We start from the raw sequence: 21,936 nt of genomic DNA on the forward strand, positions 1-21,936 counted from the left end.
GAGGCTGCCGAAACTGGCCGGGGAGCTGCTGGAACTCACTGGCAGCCATGGGATGTTGCTGGATCTCGCTGGGAAGCTGCTGGAACATGCTGGCAGCAATGGGAGGTTTCTGCAAAATGCTGGCAGCAGCTGTACCTCATGGTGGCAGCGAGGCTTCGGCAGTTCTGGAGTGCGCCGTCGAGGTGGTTTTGCCCCTAAGGCATTTGCTTCCAACCATAGTTGTTTGGAAGGCTTCGATGGATTGAAAAAATAGGTTTGGAGCACGCTTTGAGTATATCTCGTGCTCTCAACGAAAGCACCAATTTGTGGGAGTAAATTTCCCCACGAGAATATTCGGTTCGAAAGATTCCCCTTTCTTATTCGCCGCCTCTTTCTCCCCGCAAAATAGAACAAATAAGAGGACCACTCCCGGGGGGTGTTGGCCAAAGGCCCTTCGATGCCTAAATTAGTTCAATTATTTGTAAGAAAAACACTAGCGAACTAGGGTACGGAGATGTGTTTAAGGGTAAACCGGGCGAGCGGAGCCTTATGTAAAAGAGAGAGAGAAAAGAGGTGGCTAGGGTTTGAGAGGAATTTTCTACAGAGTTTTTAGTAGAGATTTCAGACGTACCTCAACCCTTGTGTGTGGCCATGCTTTTATATAGCCTCGTAGGGTTAGGGTTTGGAGAAAAATAATCCTTGTTGGGAAAAGAATTATTTTTCTGATTTTAGGAGATTTAAATCAATTATGGATTTAATGCGAATCAAATTCCTAATCAAGACAATAATCCCCAAATCAAATAATCCCCAAATGGAAGGGAATATTTGACCTAGAGTTTGCTTAAAATTAGGTTCCCACAAATACCACAATAGCAAATACAATCTCACCCTAATATTCACTGGTACTTTCATATTTTATAACAAGAGAAGCAATAATTCACACAAGTGTTTTTTTCTTTTTTGATGAAAACAAAAATTACAAAGAAGATACTCTACGAATCTTTAAATAAAATAAATCAAATTTTGAAATGTATAAAACCTGAGATGGTAAATTGATAAACCATATCAAGGGTCCCACGACTAACGTGGGTAATTCTTTTATTTTCCTGCCCTATAGCTGACATGGGATGAAAGGGAAGAAGACTAGGGTAATTTTAATCTAATAGATATGCTCATTCTACCGCAATAATAATACTAATAATAATCTAAAAATATCGAGATAATTAATGTTGTTAAACTAATCCGCAAATGTTTTCACACATATATTTGAAGTTAAATTATGTTATTCATTTATATTATAACATATAAGTTTATAATAACATCATATTATCGTGCATTAGTATCTCATAAAAAATTAATCTTATAATTGTATTGAACATAATTGAGTTCAATCACATACGGTGTGAGTGGTAGTTGGTAGCACAAATAATTGTTCTAAATATAAGCATATGGTGTGAAAAGTATTCATAACGTGCTGCATAAAATTCACATGGGTTGTTTGAAAGTTCTATATATAAGCATGTGGTGTGAAAAGTATTCATAACGTGATGCATAAAATTCACGTGTTGTTTGAAAGTTCTAAATATAAGCCTGCGGTGTGAAGTATTCATAACGTGCTGCATAAAATTTACATGTGTTGTTTGAAATCGATTTAGGGCTAGTTGGGTATTGCTGTGCTTTTTTAAAAATTTAAAAAGTAAAAAAATAAAAAAAAACTGCTTTTGTTGTGCTATCATAATAAATAGCTGTGAAATGAAGCAATGAAGTACTTGGTAATCTATATTTGTAAAAGTGCTGTGAGTATAAACAGCAGTGTCATAGTGTTTGGTAAACTTTTTTCAAGAAGTGCTGTGATTGTGTATAATGACCAAAAAGGTATGATATTGAAATTGATATTTATGTTTTTTCTAATTTAAAAAAATTGATATTTATGTTCTTTTACAATACATTTACAATTTTTTTTTTATAATCTTAATAGTAACTAGTCTCTGCGCTTCCACACCTAAGAGAGGTTTTTTTTTTTAAAATTTAATTTATTTTAGAATTAAAAAAGATAATGGGTAGTTGTGTTCCATAAAAATAGGATTCATTACCTGATTTTTCTTTTATTTTTAATATGAAAAAGTGTGAATTTACCATATTATCCTCATTTAATTAATAATTTCAATTCTTAATGTTTGCATTAACCAAGTGCATTTTATGATATTTTGAATGTTTTGCTATTCTCTGCCTTTTACTTTATATAATAGTAATATACACTAAAAAAATAAAAAATAAAAGAAAAAATGGTCTGGGATTCTTTTAATGGTCTATGTTTTTTTTAATATTGCCACCAGCAACCTGCAACCCACGCCCAACTCCCCTACCCTCTCCTCTCCCTCTGTAATTTCTCTCTTCTTTTAACCTCCCCCTCTGTTTTTAATTATTTTAAGTTGTTTGAATAAATGTTTGTGTAAAAGGAAATGTGAAACTACCTTGTGCAAGTAATTATTTTGCAAAATATACAGAGGGAGAAGGGTGGGTTGCAGGTGGTCATGGGGTGGTCGGGTTGTAGAGACAAGAAAAAAACAGAGGGAGAGGGAGAGCAGAAGGAGGAGAGAGGGTAGAGAGAGAGAGAGAGAGAGAGAGAGAGAGAGAGGCTAAATGGATTTTTAATGGATTTTCATCAAAAAAATTATTTATTTTATTTATTTAATCCACATGTCATGATGTGATTGGACATGTGGGCTCAACTTATCTTCCACATCAGACACTTAACATAATATCTAACGGCAGAGACCATTTGCGATTGAAAAAAAAAACCCTAACGTTAAGGACTATTAATGTCACAAAAAACCTTAAAGACCAATCGTGATAATTTTGTAAATGTTAAGGACCATTTGTGATTAAAAAAAAACCTTTAAAAAATAAAAAAACAGTTTTATCTTGATTAACCAAACACTTTTTCATTCAGAATTTTAAAATCACAACAACTCCAATCTAAGCCTTATAAATACAGCTACAAGTCTACAACAAAGTTACACTCGGAAGTCCAAAGGAGAGCTTAGAATGACTTTGGTTAAGGTCTCAAGAAGCAAACATTCTTGTTATAGAGGTTTAAAGGAGCGATGGCTATCGGAAATTTCTCATTACTTGCTGCTGCTGCAAGAAGGTATATTATAATTTATATATGCATCTATTTACTGTTTTTTTTTTTTCCCTCTTCACACCTCCTAAAATCTTATTATTTTCATTTTATCCTAACTTGTCCCAATTAAAACAAGATGATTGTATTCTTTTTTGTTTTTTTCTTTTGTTTTCTAGGATGGTCGTAGTTGTCATCACTATGGCTCTGGTAACTATCATGGCTGTGTCCTAAATTTCTTTTTGAATTCTAATTATGTTTTAAAATAAAATGGGGCTTTGAGTAATTAGTTATTTTCCACAGAAAACAACACTCAGTAGTTAGGCCGACCATTATTGTTGGTGTACTCTTTGTATTGACACTTTGTGACTGGAGACCCTCTTTATGGTTGGATTATTGAAGTAATTTTCAGTTGCTAAAGATGTCCTTACTTTGTTTCCTTTTTCAATATTTCTCAATAGTTTCATTATAACTTTTATATTAAATGAATGTTTTATATACATTTTTATTTCATGAAGAATAAATAAAAATAAAATCTATAAAATAGACCCAAGGGTGAAATCAAATCAATGACTATAGTGGGCTGTAGCCCAAGTAGATTTTGAAGGAAAAAAAAAATGTCTATTTACATGTTCCACCAGCAACAATTTTGCTGCCTTTTGGCGAAAGTTTTTTTAAGGTGAAAAAAAAAAAAAAAAAAGGCTATATGGCCCACCATCAAATACAACACATAAGATTCAGGAAATATATATATTTTTTGTCAAATCAATTTGTGTTCTCTGCTATTTAACAAAAAGGGAAAAGCTATTTAATATTGGACGGTCCAATAAAAATCCTCATAAATCTTTCAACCCACAATTGCAGACTCAGTAAGTAATTGAAATTCAAAAGTAAGAAGAGGGCTTCAAAAATGGAACAGTATGTTAGCTATTGTTTTGTGTTTACAACTAACACACACACACACTATATATATATTCCTAGCTAAAAATTTTGATGTCTCTTTTTAGTTAAAAATTTTAGGTAGCCCATTCATTCATAAATTCCTAGTTTCGCTTTAGTCACAGTTCCGCCCTAGTCACATAAGGATAATGTACATGAAATTTATTGAAGTCAATTACATTAAAACTCTTTGAGATATATACATAAGCGATAGTCTAAATTATTCTCAATTAATCTGATCTTCAAAGAGGAGAATTTGAAATTGGGGTGCACAGGCTCTTTGTTTTGTCAATTAAATTATGAACCTATGATTTAACCCTTACACCTTTGACGAATATCATAGCACAATTAAATTATGAACCTATATTTGCTAATTATCTTACAAGAAGACCATTGGAGACTAGGGATCGGAGACAAAAACTCTATTTTATTTCAAAATTTTCCCTTCAGTAATTTTTATATGAAGTTCATTTTCCCCTTTGTCGTTCTAAATCCAACTTCCTTATTTACATTGAGTGGAACACAAGACTTTCACCATTTGAGGAGTGATTCGCCATTGTTATCATGTTTTTTTGTTGAAACTCACACTGCTTTGTAAATACTGAAGGCTTGAAGGTAAAGTGGCCGTAATCACTGGTGGGGCGAGCGGCATAGGAGAGTCCACTGCAAGACTCTTCTCAAAACATGGAGCTAAAGTTGTGATTGCAGATGTGCAAGACGACTTGGCTGAATCTGTTTGCAGAGACCTAAGCCCTTCGTCCACTTCGTTTGTCCATTGCGATGTAACGAAAGAAGAAGACGTCGAAAACGCTGTCCAAACAGCCACAAACAAATATGGAAAGCTAGACATCATGTTCAACAATGCAGGTATAGTTGGCATGGTAAAACCCAACATCCTTGACAATGACAAGGTAGAATTTGAGCAAGTGATTAGGGTAAATCTGGTTGGTGCGTTTTTGGGGATCAAACATGCAGCTCGCGTTATGATCCCAGCTGGAAAAGGTAGCATAATCAACACTGCTAGTGTTTGTTCTACCATCGGGGGTTGCGCACCACATGCATACACGAGTTCAAAGCATGGTTTAGTAGGGCTGGTGAGAAACACGGCCGTGGAACTTGGACAACACGGTATTCGTGTGAATTGTGTGTCACCGTATATAGTTTCCACGCCTTTAGCGAAGGAGTTCTTTAAGCTTGATGATGATAAACTTCATGGTGCTTATTCCAACCTTAAAGGTGGGGTTCTTAAGGCAGAAGATATTGCTAAAGCTGCTCTTTACTTGGGTAGTGATGAGTCAAAGTATGTTAGTGGGCATAATCTTTTGGTAGATGGAGGCTTCACTATTGTGAACGCAGGGTTTTGCATGTTTGAACAAGCTTGAGAAAAATGTTCAATGTAATAAGTTGACAAAATAAATAAAGGAATGCCTTAAAAAGATTCAATATTTCGCAGATGTGGTTTCGGCCAATTGATCGGGATAGTGAGCCCACTCCCTTGCACCAAAGTTCAAATCCTCATTTCTGTATATTAAATTAATAATTTAAATTGTTTCAACATTTTTAGACAACACAAGCTATCTTGTTTCATACATAATTTGCAGGTCAAAATATACGGCTAATATCACATTCTGTGTACCTAAAATGAAGACCACTAAGCCTTTTTCATGTGCCGTCACATTCGTACCTAAATATAAATATCTCTTTCACAAACAAATGTCACATAGTCACCAAACAAATATCTTTTCCATGTAGCAATAATTCGCATGGTATGAAAGAGAAGCAATAATTCGCAGGAGTCTTGTAGAGCAATTACAACAATGATGCTATGACTCAAACTTAGAACTTTTCATGGAAAGCAATTACAACAAATCCTTATATTAGTGGGTTTAGGGGCGGAGGCTTGTTAAGGCCTGAAGGGCCCTGGACCCTCCCAAAATTTTGACACAATTTAATATTTGGTCTTCGCTTTCTATTGGTTTAGGAAGCATATATAATAATTATTGCTTGTGGCTATTATTCCTTGGGTTTACATATTTTTGATTCTGCGCCTGGTGTGGTTGTTGAGCTCCTTGCTGCTGATGCCAGAAGTTTGGCTCGTCCTAGGATGAGTGTTTTGTAGTTCTTTTTGTGTTGTTTGGGCTTTGGCCCCCTTTTTTTACCAAAAAAAAAAAAAAGACTGAGTGATTTTCTTCACAAAATAGAAAGACTAAGTGATTTTAGAGCCCATAATATATTAATAAAAAATAAAAGCATCCAATCAAATAAAGTTTCAAAAAATCTCCTTTATCAAATAGGAAGTAGAGTTTTACCCAAATAAAAAGGATTGGGATTTTAATTTTTGTTCCTATATGAAGCAACATGAACTTAGTTTGAAGCAGCCGTACACATCAAAATAAAATAATTAAATTTGGTTGTTTGCTCTCCAACCTCCTGCTTCAAATTTTTTAATTCCGGGTTAGATAACTTTACATAATCATAGTTTTTTCCTTTGTTTATTTATTTTTTATGAGAATATATTTGTATATGTTTATATGAGTGAAAATTGAAGTTTTCATTGTTATAGTTATATGTTTCGTATCTTATATGTTCTATGCATAGAATATGAATTTTTTTATTTATGAATCAAGTCCTTAATAAATTTTGTAATTGATTTGTAGATGAAGAAACAACCTAGAAGACGAATTTCTCACGGACTCTTTGATTATGTACATCGAAAGGGAAATTGCTGAAAAGTTTAGCATTGATTCAATCACGGATGGTTTTCGAGATATGAAAGAATGACGAGTGTTATTTTGAAACCTAATTGAATAAACAATTGTTTTCTACCTTTTATTTTTCCAAACATTGTTAAGATTGAAAAATTGAAATTTTTTAATGTCTTGTTTGGTTTATATGTTGTCCCCCACCAAAAGTTTGGTCATACGTCCATATTAAAACATGTAAATTCATAATATCACGAGTGCTGTGCTAATGTCCCACCAAAAGTTTGTTGTAATTGTATTAAATATAATTGAGTTCAGTCAGGGCCGATCTTAAGATTTTGAGGGTCCTGTGCGAAACTTAAACTGGAGACCTCACATAATCTAATATGAAAATACTATATAAAAAAATGCCATAACTTAATGTCATAAAACAATTTTTTTATAACTAAAATTCATCATCAATTAGCATGTAATACCAATTACAAATCAAATTCATACATTTTTTAGTGTTTTCATTTGATAAAGTTAAATATTAATATGTTTGGTATATATATATAAATAAAAAAAATAAAAAAAGAGTTCAAGAGAAAGAAGAAGACATGAATTTATTTTATTTATTTTGTTTTGTTTTGAGTGGAAGAAAATACTTTGTTTTTTTTTTTAGGAGAAAGTATATGGGTGTGATATATAGTGCTTTTAGTTTAGTTGGATCTTTTCCTTTGTTTTTTTATGTGCTTCTGTTTTTTTTTTAAAAAAATAATTATTTTAAATTTTGTTGTTATAATTAAAAAAGAATAAAAACATGAATGGAGACATCACTGAAACACGAACTTAGTTCTTGTACCAAGGTGTATGCACTATAAGTGAACTCCACCAATACACTTTTGTGTCAATATTCTACACGCTAAAGCACACATACAATTTTTATAATATTAATATATATATAATATAAAGTAAAAAAAAATTTAACGGCCCTGTATGATGGGGCCGCTTGCAGCATGCCAGCACCGGCCCTAAGTTTAGTCAATTATGGTGTGAGTAATAGTTGGTAAGCACAAATAATTGTTCTAAATATAAACATGATATATATGCATGTCGTGTGAAATGTATTCAACACGTTGCACAAAATTCACGTGTTTTTTGAAGTGCACTTATAAATACAGCTACAAGTCTACAACAAAGTTTCACTGCGAAGTTCAAAGGAGAGGTTTGAACGACTTTGGTGGTCTCCAGCAGCAAGTGAATATTATTATTATAGAGGTTTAAAAGATTGATGACCATGGGAAATTTCTCATTACTTGCTGCTGCTGCAAGAAGGTTTGTGTTCTTTTGCTTTCTAGGATGGGCACGTAGTTGCCATGACTATCATGACTATCTGCAAGTTCTAAATTTCAATTTGAATTCTTATTATGTTTAAAATAAAAAAATAATAATAATAATAATAGGATTTAATTGATTTCAATCATTAAGGCAATTTAGATTTTTAATGAATGTCAGATGGAAAATTTCAAAGCAATGGGATGGGACGATATATAAATATTTGTTAGGTGCAAATAGAATTAATTGATCGGTTTATTTTCCCTCAGATTGTCAATACACTAAAATGACATTGTTATTTATTTGTGTTTTTGGTGAAACTAAACACTCTGCGTTAAAATTGAAGGCTTGAAGGTAAAGTGGCCCTAATTACTGGTGGAGCGAGCGGCATAGGAGAGTCCACTGCAAGGCTCTTCTCAAAACATGGAGCTAGAGTTGTGATTGCAGATGTCCAAGACGACTTGGCTGAATCTGTTTGCAGAGATCTAAGCTCTTCATCCACCTCATTTGTCCATTGCGATGTAACGAAAGAAGAAGACGTGGAAAACGCTGTCAAAACAGCTACAAGAAAATATGGAAAGCTTGACATCATGTTCAACAATGCAGGCACAGGTGGTGTAGCAAAACCTAACATCCTTGACAATGACAAGGCAGAATTTGAGCAAGTGATTAGGGTAAATTTGGTTGGTGCATTTTTGGGGATCAAACATGCAGCTCGCGTTATGATCCCAGCTGGCCAAGGGAGCATAATTAACACTGCTAGTGTGTGTTCCACCATCGGGGGCGGCTCATCACATGCGTACACAAGTTCAAAGCATGGTATAGTAGGGTTGATGAGAAATACGGCAGTGGAGCTCGGACAACACGGTATTCGTGTGAATTGTGTGTCGCCGTATATAGTTGCCACACCATTGGCGAAGAACTTCTTTAAGCTTGATGATAATGGAGTTCATGGTGCTTATTCCAACCTTAAAGGTGGGGTTCTTAAGGCAGAAGACATTGCTGAAGCTGCTCTTTACTTGGGTAGTGATGAGTCTAAGTATGTTAGTGGGCATAATCTTTTGGTAGATGGAGGCTTCACTATTGTAAACCCAAGGTTTTGCATGTTTGAACAATCTTGAGAAAATGTTCAATCTAATAAGGTGGCAAAAGAAATAAAGGAATGCCTAAACGTTTATGTTGTTTTGTTCCAACGAAAGAATTTCGTACTCTTGCTCTGATCTTGGATGTACTTTCTTTGAGAATCCTCTTCTTATGGCTCTAAATAATGCAGTGGTGTCGATTTAGTGGGTGTCTCCAGGACGAGCCATTTGTACTAGCCCAATGGATTGTTTGTCTCTTCTGCTTAGTTTTCTGCTTGGACTTTGAGCCTCTGTTGTCTAAAACAACATTAGCCAAACTCAAAGAGGCCTATTATTCATTGAACTCACATATAATCCAATCCAAATAACCAAACACTCAATTAACACATAGAGGAGGTGCCCATCATATTTCTTTTCAAACATCGACTTTTGGGTTCAAGTGATGTACCATAGTTGCAAGATTGACATATGAGGAAAGAATATATATATTTGTTTATTTTTAAATTGGGGAAAGATTATAGACCATGTGGTGGGAAGATATGTGTACGAAGGTTTTGGGGGAAAGAAAAGCTTGCTGAGACATTGAAAAGGAAAAAGAGAGACTAATGACTATCTGGACGATAACTCAATTGGGTTATTTTTCTCTTTCTTAATTGGTCCCGATGTTATTGGACCAGATTCAGAGAAATTATTGCGGTAGGTAGAGAGGGGTTATAGAAAATTTATTTTCTAGAGTGATTTTCCTCATATCGTTTCAGACTTAGCTTTTTAGTTGGCTCAGCCCAATGATTAAATTTTTATTCATGTATGCCATATTATTATTGGGATGTCTCCCTTTACATACTGTACGTGTTCTTTATACTCATTTTCCTATTAATATAAAAAATAATTTTTTATCAAATTGTGAGGAAATTGAGCTTTGTGATGTGTCAAGTTTAAGTTTCTTGAATTAAATATGAAAAAATTAAGGTGGAGAAGATCCAAGCAGAGAATTCGGATCCCATGAGAAAAATCCTCAAACTTCAATCGGTTTCTTGCAATATTTTACTATGTTGGTGCTTTGATAGTTGAAATTTGTTTTCGTTGTTTTTTCCGATGGGCTACTAGAAAATCTTGAAAGGAACCAAGTTATCATGCCTCAAACAAGGATGACTAGTACTATATATCTATCAATAGAGAGAAACTCTCATGCAACGGGGATACTCTACTTTTTGCTATTCTCGATCAATAACATAATGACGCGTGAGATAATTTTTCCATGTGTCATTATATTGTTGGCCAGAAATAGTGAAACAGTGTTATTCCCGTTACAAGAAAGTTTTTTCTTATCAAGGATATGATCGCTACCTTGGAAAGAGAACCTCAGATGTTGAAGTTTATGTTGATATATCGGTTTCATGAGAGAATCCAATCCTAGATACCACTGTGGAATAATCTTGAAGTAAAAAGAAAGAAAAAAAAGATTCAGTTAGATTCTATTCATCGGCCTTAGAATGTTCTTGCGAAAATGATAAAAAAGAGAAAATGGTAGAGACGAGGTTAATGAAACTTCCCTTGTACCACACGCCAACCGGTCAATGCCAGATTCTCCTCCTAATTATTAGCTTTCTTGTAGTACAAGGATTCAATATGAGTACCAGTGGTGGACGCACGTTGGGACAAGAGAGGTCACATGACCCCTTGGGATGCCAGAAATCTAGCGGTGGACTCCACCAACGACCTCTTGTGTGCAAGGTGCTTGATGAAAGTCCCCTGTGGGCTTGCCTGCCTTGCGCTGCTCTCTAAACTTCTACTAGACGCATCTGCTCTGCTCTGGCAGCACCACGACTGGAATTTTTTTTGGGTTGCAGAGGCAGCGAAGAAGATGATGTTGGTGATTTGCCCTAGCGTATGCCTCATTTTATTTGAAACTCACGGTTTCACTAGTTGTAGGCTTTTTAAAAAAGTCTGGGCGAGTCTGGCCCAAATATTTATTAATAACTTGTAGTTTTTTTTTAAAAGTCTGGCCCAAATATTTATTAATAAAACCCTTTTAAACTTTTAGTCTATACCCAGTGATATATTTAACTAATATATTAGTACAATAATAATTTATAAAAATTAATAAATATATGATTTTAATTTTCGTATACCCCCTTTGAACCGAGAATCCTGAATCCACCACCATTGCTGAGTACATAATCTTTTCCTACCATAAGTTATAGACTTTATGCACTCATATAAATATGTACTTTGTACAATTGAATAATACAAGGAAATGCAATTTCTATACAGATGATCATATTAGTTGTACTTTGCGCAACGTCTCTTACGTACCATTTCTTGTGATATTCATGTTTGTCACAAAACATAGCAGCTTCCTTCGGTGGCACTAATACTAAAGGCAGGAGAAATGGATGAAATAGTCATTATCTGATATTATCATGGTAATATCTAAAGTAAATAATCAATTGATTTCGTGTCATGCATTAGCATTTTTACTCTCCATTTCATGAATCAATTTGGGAATTTAGGGTTTCTAGTTTTCTGATTTTAATTTCAATTTTTTTAGATCTTAAAAATAGTTTGGAGTACAATACCAAACAAGTTTTTAGAACTTAAAATCACTATTTGAAAACTCATCTTTTTTATAAAAAAAATTATAATTTTTTAATTTACTATAAATATTAAACGTAAAAGGCTTCAACTTTTATTTTTACAAAGACTTTCAAAATCAATGGACTGGCCTGTGTGGGGTATTACAATTGTGTTACTTTTTGTTTTGTTGTCGGTGGATTTGCAGACGGTGAGCTATAGCTTCGTCAATTGCGATATCATAGCATCAATTGCTTTATTATCAAGCTCTTTTCTATAGAGAAAACAGTGAATTCATTACCATTCCCAGATAAACATGCTAGAACATGGCAGACATGTATCCACTTGTTTCTTGTTTCATGCTGCAGGCTTTGCAGATCAAAATTGTATGGATATATATATATTCACATCAATCACATTATATGAAGACCACCAATACTTTTTCCTGTGCCAAAGCATGCGTACCCTGTTCTAATCGTACCATCACTTCCATGTAGCTGCTGGTATGAAAGAGAAGAAGACAATACAATCTAATAGATGCTCATTCTACCCCAAAATAATAGTAATAACAATAATTTGTAACACCGCTCGTAATGTTGTTGTTAAAATACATATATATTGATGTTAAATTATGTCATCGGTTCGTATTAACGTGGAAATTCGTAATATTACGGTTGCGGTACACCAAAAATTTCTCTTAATCATATGGAATATAATTGAGTTGAGTCACTTACAGGCTACAGTGCGAGTAGTAGTCTTTTTGTGGGTAGCAGAAATAATTGTACTAAATATAAACATGATGCGCATGTCACAAGTGGACTTATAAATATAGCTACAAGTCTACTACTAGTTACACTCGGAAGTCCAAAGAAGAGCTTAAAAAAACTTTGGTGACGGTCTCCACCAGCAAGTGAATTTTGTTGTTATACTGGTTTGAAAATTTGATGACTATGGGAAATTTCTCATTACTCGCTGCTGCTGCAAGAAGGTATTATAATTTATATGCATCTATTTACTTTTTTTTTTCCTTTTTTTTCCCTCTTCACACCTCCTAAATCTTGTTATTTTCATTTTAAGCTCTGGTCACTATCGTGGCTGTGTGCCAGCCCTAAGTTGCCTTTTGAGTTCTAATTATGTTTTAAAAATAATAATAAAACGAGGATGCAATGTTCCACTCATCAGCGGCCGTGGTTGTTGGTGTACTCTTTGTATTGGTTCTTTGTGACTGGAGACTCTCTTTAGAGTTGAATTATGGATGTCGTTTTTACTTGATAAAAATGTCCTTAATTTGTTTTCTTTTTGTTTTCTTTTTTTCTCTATAGTTCCATTATATATAACTTTTATATTAAAGGACCATTTTATATAAATTTGTATTTCATGAGAAAATTTATCTGGAGTTAGCAAATAAGTCCATGTAATACTAAATCCAACTTCCTTACGCTGATGAGTGGAACATAAGACTTTCACCATATGAAAGTGATGCCATTGTTATTTATGTTTTTACTGAAACTAACACTCTGCGTCAATATTGAAGGCTTGAAGGTAAAGTGGCACTAATCACTGGTGGGGCGAGCGGCATAGGAGAGTCCACTGTAAGACTCTTCTCAAAACATGGAGCTAAAGTTGTGATTGCAGATGTGCAAGACGACTTGGCTGAATCTATTTGCAGAGACCTAAGCTCTTCGTCCACTTCATTCGTCCATTGCGACGTAACGAAAGAAGAAGACGTCGAAAATGCTGTTAAAACAGCTACAAGCAAATATGGAAAGCTAGACATCATGTTCAACAATGCAGGCATAGCTGGTATAGCAAAAACCAACATCCTTGACAATGACAAGGCAGAATTTGAGCAAGTGATTGGGGTAAATTTGGTTGGTGTGTTTTTGGGGATCAAACATGCAGCTCGTGTTATGATCCGAGCTGGCCAAGGAAGCATAATTAACACTGCCAGTGCTTGTTCCACCATTGGGGGGTGCGCATCACATGCCTACACAAGTTCAAAGCATGGAGTACTAGGGCTGATGAGAAATACGGCCATAGAGCTTGGACAACACGGTATTCGGGTGAATTGTGTGTCGCCATATATAGTTGCCACACCGTTGGCGAAGGACTTCTTTAAGCTTGATGATGATGGAGTTCATGGTGTTTATTCCAACCTTAAAGGTGGGGTTCTTAAGGCAGAAGATATTGCTGAAGCTGCTCTTTAGTTGGGAAGTGATGAGTCAAAGTATGTTAGTGGACATAATCTTTTGGTAGATGGAGGCTTCACTATTGTGAACGCAAGGTTTTGCATATTTGAACAAGCTTGAGAAAAATGTTCAATGTAATAAGTTGGCGAAAATAAATAACGGAATGCCTAAACACAAATGTTGTTTAGTTCCAACTGAAGAATTTCAAACTCTTGCTTGGGTTCACTTTCTTTGAGAATCCTCTTCTTAATGTGGTAGATGATTTCTTGGATTTCTCCAGTACAATGGATTGTTTGTCTCTTTTGCTTAGTTTTCTGCTTGGGCTTTGAGCCTTTGTTGTGAAAGAGTTAAATAAAATAACATTGAATTCATTTTCAAGTTCCAATAAATAGCTACAGCGAAAATGCCCATCCTTTTTCTTCTCAAAAATCAAAAAAACAATTTTCCATTGGAGGAAATAAATTTCATTGGGGGTTCGATCGTGGGTGCCATAAGGGGAGGGGCAATCCACCACCGCTGCGGTGGAAACCCATTGGCTAAAAAATCCATTTTTGAGTTCAATCCTTGTAAGTGATATGTCATAGTTGCGATATTGGACATATGAGAAAATAAGAGATTTTTACCTTCTTTTATATATATATATATATATATATATATATATATATAATTTTTTATAATTTTAATAATTTTTTTAATGTTTAATAATTAGGGAAACATTATAAACCATGAGGTGGGAAGTTGGATGCTGTCCGGTTTAGTCTGGTTTTCACCTCAAATCAGAATTAGAACTGATACTATTTAACCGGTTTGATTTGGTCTAGTTTTAGTGAAAAAATTATAAAACCAGCCAGTTCAGTTTGAACTGGTTCCGGTCTGATTTCCAATTCAGTCCAATTTTGGACTGGATTACTATTATTATTTTTATATAAATTCCAACTAAAATTTTATTTTTTGGGCTTAAAAAACAAATAAAGGCCTTGGAGTTGGGCTTGATGGCTTGGAAGAGTATATGGGCTTGAAGAAAGATTAGGCTTGGATAAAAAAATTGGGTTTGGCCTAATATTATATAAATAAATAATATACATTTAAGCCAGTTCAATTTGGGGGAAACCCTAGCCCCCTTTCTCCCAAAAAACATTCTTAGAGCCTTTTCCACTTTGAGGGGGGAAGAAGCCATTGTTCTTCCCCCCTCTCCTCTCTTCCTCCTTTCACATCTTCTCCCATTTTCAGAGACAAAGGGTTTTCCCTATTTGTCTTAGTTTTGTTATGATTTTCATCCAACCATTATTGGCGGCTGCGGCTCAGCGTCGAATCTTCACCTGCATTTCAGCGTCGGATCTCCACCACCATCTTTTTTGCAATTTCTTTATGTTTGGAATAAGTTGTAGAAACTCTTTGGGTTCTCTGTGTAGTTTTCACCTCTCCTTTTGTGAGAGTTTTTCATCTCTCCTTTGTGAGAGCTTTTCATCTCTCCTTTGTGAGAGTTTTATTTGTATTGTTATGGCTTGGTTTTTTCAAGCTTTATCTCTTTTTTATTATTCTAAGTTTGCAATCTTAGTTGGGATGCCTATGTCAGAGTTTCTTCGATCTTGCCTGATCGTTGGTGGAGACATACCTGATTTTCTTAATTTTGATATTAGACACTCCGTTATTGTAATGGCCTTTTTGTGGCTAGTTTGTATTGGCCCTTTGTGGGTAGTGACTTTTTTGGCTGAATTATGAATGTAATCATAGAAATTCAGTAATCATGTGCTTCTGATTACTGAATTTGGGTTTTGAGTCATTCTTGAGTTGTGCCAAATTCTCTACAGATTAATTCAACATGTTATTGCATTTAATCATTGTAGAAGATTTACTTATATTCGACACATAGTTAATTTGTAATTTTTTATGTTTATGGAAGTAGAGATCACCCTTTTAACTTTGTGATCAGCAGGTAGGGGAGGTGATGTTGATAAAGAAATTTGTTATGCTGGCTTGGAGTAACTTATGACCCTTGAATCACTTGAACAGTCAAGATACTTTAAAGCAGAAAAATGCAGGACTTCTAAAATAGAGGATTCCAACCCTCGCAGACCACAAAGCCCTTCTCGCCATTTCTAATGTCCGCCGGATGTCAATTCTTTTTCAAGCAAATTCAAAGCTTCCATAAACATCCTATTCAACACAAATTAAATTCGTATTAAAAAAAACACAAATTAAATTAATCAGTCTGAACCCAAAAAATAAAAAATAAAAAAAATAAAAATCATCGCAGCGGACAGCAGACGGCGTTTCACAATTATAGTAGCCATATTCAAGTCTCGAGGCACCGATTATGAACTTAGGGTTCTATTGAATGCGCCAATCTGTAAGTCTTCCCTTTCATTTCCATTGCCGTCAGCTAATTTCCTATTGTTGGTTGAGTCTCAATTTCTGTATTCTGTTTGTTTCCCGGGAAAATTCAAATTCTAGGAAGGGAAACCGTTTCGCGTTTCAATCATAAATCCATTATTTGTATTTGGATGGGATTGGTTGAGACAGAGCCTAATTGAACGCTTTGTAATTAGTTGATTCTAATTTGATTGTTTGGATTTAATTGAAGTGGAACTGACAAGTTTGACATGTGCCCTATTTTTATTGACATAAGAGGGTTGGATTGATTTCTTTTCAGCGTTGTTTCTTATTACTTATGATTTTTCATTTGCATCCTGTGACTTTGATTGTTTCAAATTTTCTTCGGTTAGTGTATCTTCTCATGTGCTGCTTCAGTGAACATTGGGTTTGTTTGGTTGCTGGGAATTTTTGGGACATGAAAAGGGTCATTATTTTCTCAATGGTAGACTCTGAGTCATTTAAACAAGTAATAATGATTGCCAGAATAAGGTGCTTCATTAATTTCAATGGGGAATTGTTTATGAGGAAAGTGTCGACCCTAGAAAGGTTGGATGTTTGTTTAAAGCAGAAAGATTTCATTTCGGCAGAAACTGGTTCTTGTAGAAAGTTCTCATTGTTTTTTCTTCAGACCCATAAGCATTAGAGCCTTTGTGGAAAAAATTTCCTAGACACAAAAGACTGCTTAGGAAATGTTTTCTAAAGTAAAAGACTAGAAATATTTTCCACCTGATGTAAAGTTGAAGCAGAGGCAGAATCAGGAAAACATTCTCTTGAAATAATGTCCCTAAGCTACCGAACAATATTCACTAGAACTTTGTTCCTTAAACATCTATTTCATGTGAAGGAAATCGAGGGCAAGTTTAATTTCCTTCTTAAACTCTTTTGCAATACTAGAAATCAAAGCAATGTAAGTCGTGGAATATAGAACTAGAATATAACTCCTGCTTCCTTTAAGTGTTTATGCTGATTGCTAACCAACTGAAGATTCTTGGTTTGTGATTTGTTTTTTTTTTGACTTGAATTTGAACAGGTGTAGTAGAACTGTGAATGATGTCAAGACCTGTGTTGCTTGTTTTTCTGCTTATTGTTCTCATAATCACTTCCCAGTTTGAGTGGAGGCAACCACTTGTGGTTGACCTTGACGCAACTCCAAGCATCTCTCAAAAGCAGAATCAGATCTCAAATAGAGAAGAAGCCGTAAAAGAGAAGGTGACAAGTCTCTTCCTAATTCCAGTATTCCTTTTTGTATTTGATTATAAAATGGAGATGTTTATTGTGCAAAATCTTTCTTGAACTTTATGATGAGCTGCGTTTTGTATATTTTCGTTCATTAGCTGGAATGCTCGTTGATATTACGTGAAATGAAAATTGTATTTTTTTATCAGTTAGTCTTAGTTAACTGCAAGCATGTGCTTTTATTTGTTTGTGTTTCTTTTTTATCCTATTTCATTTCATAAGGTTTAAAACTCATATGGAAGTTGCAACCCGAACCCAATTACCTCCCTGATTCTACCCCCAGCCCCAACAAAAACCACTTCGTGTTCTCCTTTCACTTCCCCGCTTAGCAAATGTGAGATCTAATACTTTAGTTTCGCTGTTCACTAACCACCAGCAATGTTTATTTCCATCCCCCTATAATTAGTTTGTGAGTAGATGAAGCTAGTTAACTTGCATCTGTAGCATTAACTAAAACAAGCATGAAGTTCTTCTCCTCGAGACAAAAACATTTATGTAGGTTTATTTTGACCGTATATAGATTGCTTGAATAAAGTTGGAAAGCAATAAGGTAGTATCAAGAAAGAAGCATCCAAGATCTTTTGAGCGTAAGTCATAGTTATACATTGTCCACACTTTTTTTCTTTTAGTAGATTAGATTCCTATCCGTACTTCTACTTTATTTGACCTATATACAGCTTTCTTGTTATCCTGCTTTGTGACAACCATTGTTTTTGTTTCCATACAACTTTCTTCTTGCTCTGTATGGTTGGGGTTGAATGGGAGCAGTTGATTTTTACTATTTAGGTTCCTTGGCTTTTTTCCCGTTTGGATCCGAAACCAATGTAGGTTCCTTGATTGTCAACAGAAGAAATAATAGAGGGAGATAAAATTTAGAAGCTTACAAAGAATGGGGAGAAGTAGAACAAGAGGCGAGAAAAACCAAATTAGGCTAGGCTCCTTCTCTTTTGGCTGATAAAATTAGGATAAACTAAAAAAATTGTTTCCACATCAATATGCCAAAGTTAATACCCCATTACAACAAAGCTTATTTATATAGACAATCGAAACTTAATTAAATACTTATAATAAACACTGCAATAGTTAAACGTCACAATTAATTTCTGAATTCTAATCAAATATACATAATTTCTATTCTGGATTTTACGCTTAAAATGATCTCAATTATCTGCATATATCGTCCTCACTCTATAGAAAAAAGCTCATAACAAGGAAATATTGTGTAGGGCTTTCTTATTAATTTATCCAATCATTTTTGTGGTACTTGGTTTCTATGGTTTTTACCATTCTTTTAGTTTCCTTTATTTTTTTGGGTTATAGTGAGAACACTTGGAATTCATGCATACATGTCTCCTTACAACTGTTTTCCTCGTACCATGCAAGGATAATGCATCAAAGAGCCTTATACAAATTTTCTCTAGGTTTTGTGCTTTGGGTGACCTGGTAGTTAAGTTATGATTCCTATGCCCTATGGTATGTGATGCCAGGAAATGACATTCGTCTCACCAATGTAGTCTTGGTTATCTTTAAACTGATACTGTCACTTAGATGAGAAAAATGCTTACTCGCTGTATCTGAAATTGATAATTATGTACTGTGGTTTAAGTCAATTATTAATCTACACTAATGATTTGTTTCTGATCCATCTTCTAAGTGAATCTACATTGTTTACAAGAAGTTCTTCGGTGGCTTGTGTTGCAAGTGTCCCTCAAATCTAACACGTCTTACTTGTCATAGATCATATTATTGCAAGAAAAGAACATTCAGAGACTAAATGAGCTTGTTCGTAGTCTCCGGGAACAGTTGGTACAGTGTAGGAGCAAGACTCAGACCACAAATCACACTGTAAGCTTCCTAACTGAACGTGTTACTGAACTTGAACAACATCAGATACTCGAGGACTAGGTTGAGCCCATGGAAATATATGGCTAACACTTGTAATATGTTTGACCTGTAAAAACCTCTTCTTTTTTTTTTTTTTACCAAGTTACACAATTTACTTTGAATTTAGAATGGAAACTACTCATGGCGTCAGTGGCCTACCACACTAGGCAGAAGTTATTCAAATGTAAAGTTCACATCTCAGAGAATCTTGTTGTCACATTATGACTACATTTTCCCTCGTTAAAAGAAATGTTATAGCCAGAGCAATTATTTATTCAAAGAAAGTTTTATTTATGCCTATGAGGGTTTATTTTTAATTAAGAAAGATTTTTTGAGTGTTTATCTCCTTCTGAGCTGCTGCAGGGTATTTTAGATGAGGATAAGATTGGTCTTATGAGGCATAGAACTGTTTCTGTTTAGTTTAGTTTTGGGCCCTGCCCCTTTACCCAAAAAAGAAGAAGAAAACACAGGGATGAGAGATATGTAGAAAAAGAATGCACAAAACAATTTCTATCTTAACTACAAAAATCTACCTAAACTCTTAGGTCAGACTAGCCCCGAACTTGTCAACATTTTAAAACTCTCCTCAACGTCCCGACAACCATCCCAGCAACACACCGCCACAAAACCTCGCGCTCCCCGCAGTTTCCCTCTCCCCAGTCCACATTCCCCATTGCCTTGGTCATTTTCTTTGAAATTACAAATCTGGATCTGGGTCTTTTTCGTTGTTTTTATTCTCTTGGATTTGATTTCAGTTTTGTTGCCATTTTGGGGCTCATTGGATGGTGCGGTAATGGAACAGGTTGCAGGAAATATGTAGCATCATCATCCGTTGGGACCTGCTCCTAAGCCACCTACTACTTTAGAAGGAGAACTGTGTCATGTATTTCATCATCAAACATCACTTTTAACGGATTTCCCATCTATTTGTGGTGCGTTGTTTAGCTGCTTCATCTCACCTACACAAATCACATATATAGTAGAAAATGAGACATCACCCCAGAAGCCAAATGACTATTAATATGCAAAGCAAGAGGAGGTTACTATAGTTCATTTACATCTTCATCCCTATGTCCGCATAAGAATCAACAATAACACACTAAATGTAATTGTATAAGCTCTTACATAAGCAATCTTGCCGTCTTTCACGGTGAAGATTCAATGCGGCTTGGTTCGTCTCCGATTTCATAATTTTTCAAAATTGATACAGAACTTAAATAAACAAAAGGATGAAGCGAGACATACATTTTCATGTCTAATACGACTAAAAGCCCTTGTTTCATAATATTATACTTAGACCATGTACATTATATGAACCGTTCATTTTCCAAGTGTTCATTCAAAGATCATTTTTGCAAAGAGATGCGCTCGAACTGAGAAACCATTTAGCCATTTGGTTAGCACTTCAGTGCGACTAGTCGTAGTCGTAGTTCAATGTATGCATGTACTTTTACTAGGCAGGGTGGAGTCTCTTTCAGTGCTTTCTTTTCTCTTTTTTCGTCCACTTGATTAACAGTTATATGACTTTAATAAGGGATTGGTTTAGCATTTTAATGTCTGATTGGTTGTCAAAACATCATAATTTCAGTTATAACCAGTCCAGTACGGCAGTGGAGGTTAATGCATTGCAGTTGAGGCTGACCGGACACAGTAATGTCATGCCACTGGTTCGCATGCTGTGCCTAAAAATGACTTAACACTATTTAAAGTACATGTCCCACGGTCCAGCAATGATATGCCACCTAAATAAACCTCCTCCCCTCAACGTAAGTAATTTCAAATGATATAATCCTAAAATAAGCGACTGTGAAGGTCAAACTCCACTTGACATGGCCTAAGCTACGTGTTTGAACGGCCTACTCAACACACATTGCTCCATCAACGGTTTATTGACTTGACTTCAAAGGCACTAAGCAATCACGCTCGTTATTTTTTAGTTAAAATTTAATTTAAAATATTAAAGAATTATTTTAGGAGTTCTTTATAAAATTTTAACTCCAATCATATTTCTTAACTTAAAAAGTTATAAATATTTTTAATAATTTCAATTTTTGAATAAAGTGTAGACACAAAAGTAATAATAAAAATTAATTGGCATTAAATAAATGCTTAAAATAATATTAAATATAGAAATATTTAAGGTAGATTCACTATTATACCCAATATGAGGGCCCAAATTATAAAAATACCCTATATAAAATGGACTTTAGAAACACACCCAAAGCCCATTTACAATATAACAAAAAAGCTTTTAACTTCTTATAAATTACAAAACTGCCATCAATTTCTTAAAACAAGCCCAACCCCAAAATCTCATAAAAATACCCAAAGCACTCAATAGGGCATCAAAGTAATTTAATAATCAATATTAAATTCAATAAGGCTAGCTATCATTTTTTGGGTTTTTTTTGGGTTTGTTTATAGGAATTCAATTGTGTAGGGTTTATTTATAATATTAGTGCTAGAAATGGGTATATCACTAAATATCTCAATATTTAATTATAGGAAGTCACTAGAAGTCCTTTCTGTCTCCT

At 34.7% G+C, this 21,936-nt stretch overlaps 4 protein-coding genes across 5 annotated transcripts; all 4 read left to right on the top strand.

Moving 5' to 3' along the window:
• The first annotated feature begins 3,086 nt into the window (after window positions 1-3,086).
• Window positions 3,087-5,424, top strand: LOC117630269 (secoisolariciresinol dehydrogenase-like). Its single transcript, XM_034363017.1, has 2 exons — window positions 3,087-3,130; window positions 4,650-5,424. The coding sequence occupies exons 1-2, from the start codon at window positions 3,087-3,089 to the stop codon at window positions 5,422-5,424; spliced, it is 819 nt and encodes a 272-aa protein (XP_034218908.1).
• Window positions 5,425-7,951: 2,527 nt separating this feature from the next.
• Window positions 7,952-9,198, top strand: LOC117630933 (secoisolariciresinol dehydrogenase-like). Its single transcript, XM_034363809.1, has 2 exons — window positions 7,952-8,061; window positions 8,408-9,198. The coding sequence occupies exons 1-2, from the start codon at window positions 8,018-8,020 to the stop codon at window positions 9,180-9,182; spliced, it is 819 nt and encodes a 272-aa protein (XP_034219700.1). The 5' UTR covers window positions 7,952-8,017; the 3' UTR covers window positions 9,183-9,198.
• A 3,385-nt stretch (window positions 9,199-12,583) lies between these two features.
• LOC117630934 (secoisolariciresinol dehydrogenase-like) lies at window positions 12,584-14,145 on the top strand. The gene is made up of 2 exons (XM_034363810.1): window positions 12,584-12,705; window positions 13,252-14,145. Exons 1-2 carry the CDS (start codon window positions 12,662-12,664, stop codon window positions 13,922-13,924), a joined length of 717 nt encoding a protein of 238 aa, XP_034219701.1. The 5' UTR covers window positions 12,584-12,661; the 3' UTR covers window positions 13,925-14,145.
• Window positions 14,146-15,971: 1,826 nt separating this feature from the next.
• Window positions 15,972-20,328, top strand: LOC117630935. Of its 2 annotated transcripts, XM_034363812.1 has the most exons (4): window positions 15,972-16,256; window positions 17,313-17,491; window positions 19,256-19,363; window positions 20,205-20,328. In XM_034363812.1, the coding sequence occupies exons 2-4, from the start codon at window positions 17,330-17,332 to the stop codon at window positions 20,220-20,222; spliced, it is 288 nt and encodes a 95-aa protein (XP_034219703.1). In that variant the 5' UTR covers window positions 15,972-16,256; window positions 17,313-17,329; the 3' UTR covers window positions 20,223-20,328. The 2 variants fall into 2 exon arrangements, with proteins under 2 accessions (XP_034219703.1, XP_034219702.1); XM_034363811.1 differs by lacking the exon at window positions 20,205-20,328 and having other exon boundaries at window positions 15,974-16,256; window positions 19,256-19,665.
• Window positions 20,329-21,936: the final 1,608 nt, after the last annotated feature.

Source organism: Prunus dulcis, chromosome 6 (genome assembly GCF_902201215.1).
Source record: "Prunus dulcis chromosome 6, ALMONDv2, whole genome shotgun sequence".
Taxonomy (NCBI): Eukaryota; Viridiplantae; Streptophyta; class Magnoliopsida; order Rosales; family Rosaceae; genus Prunus; species Prunus dulcis.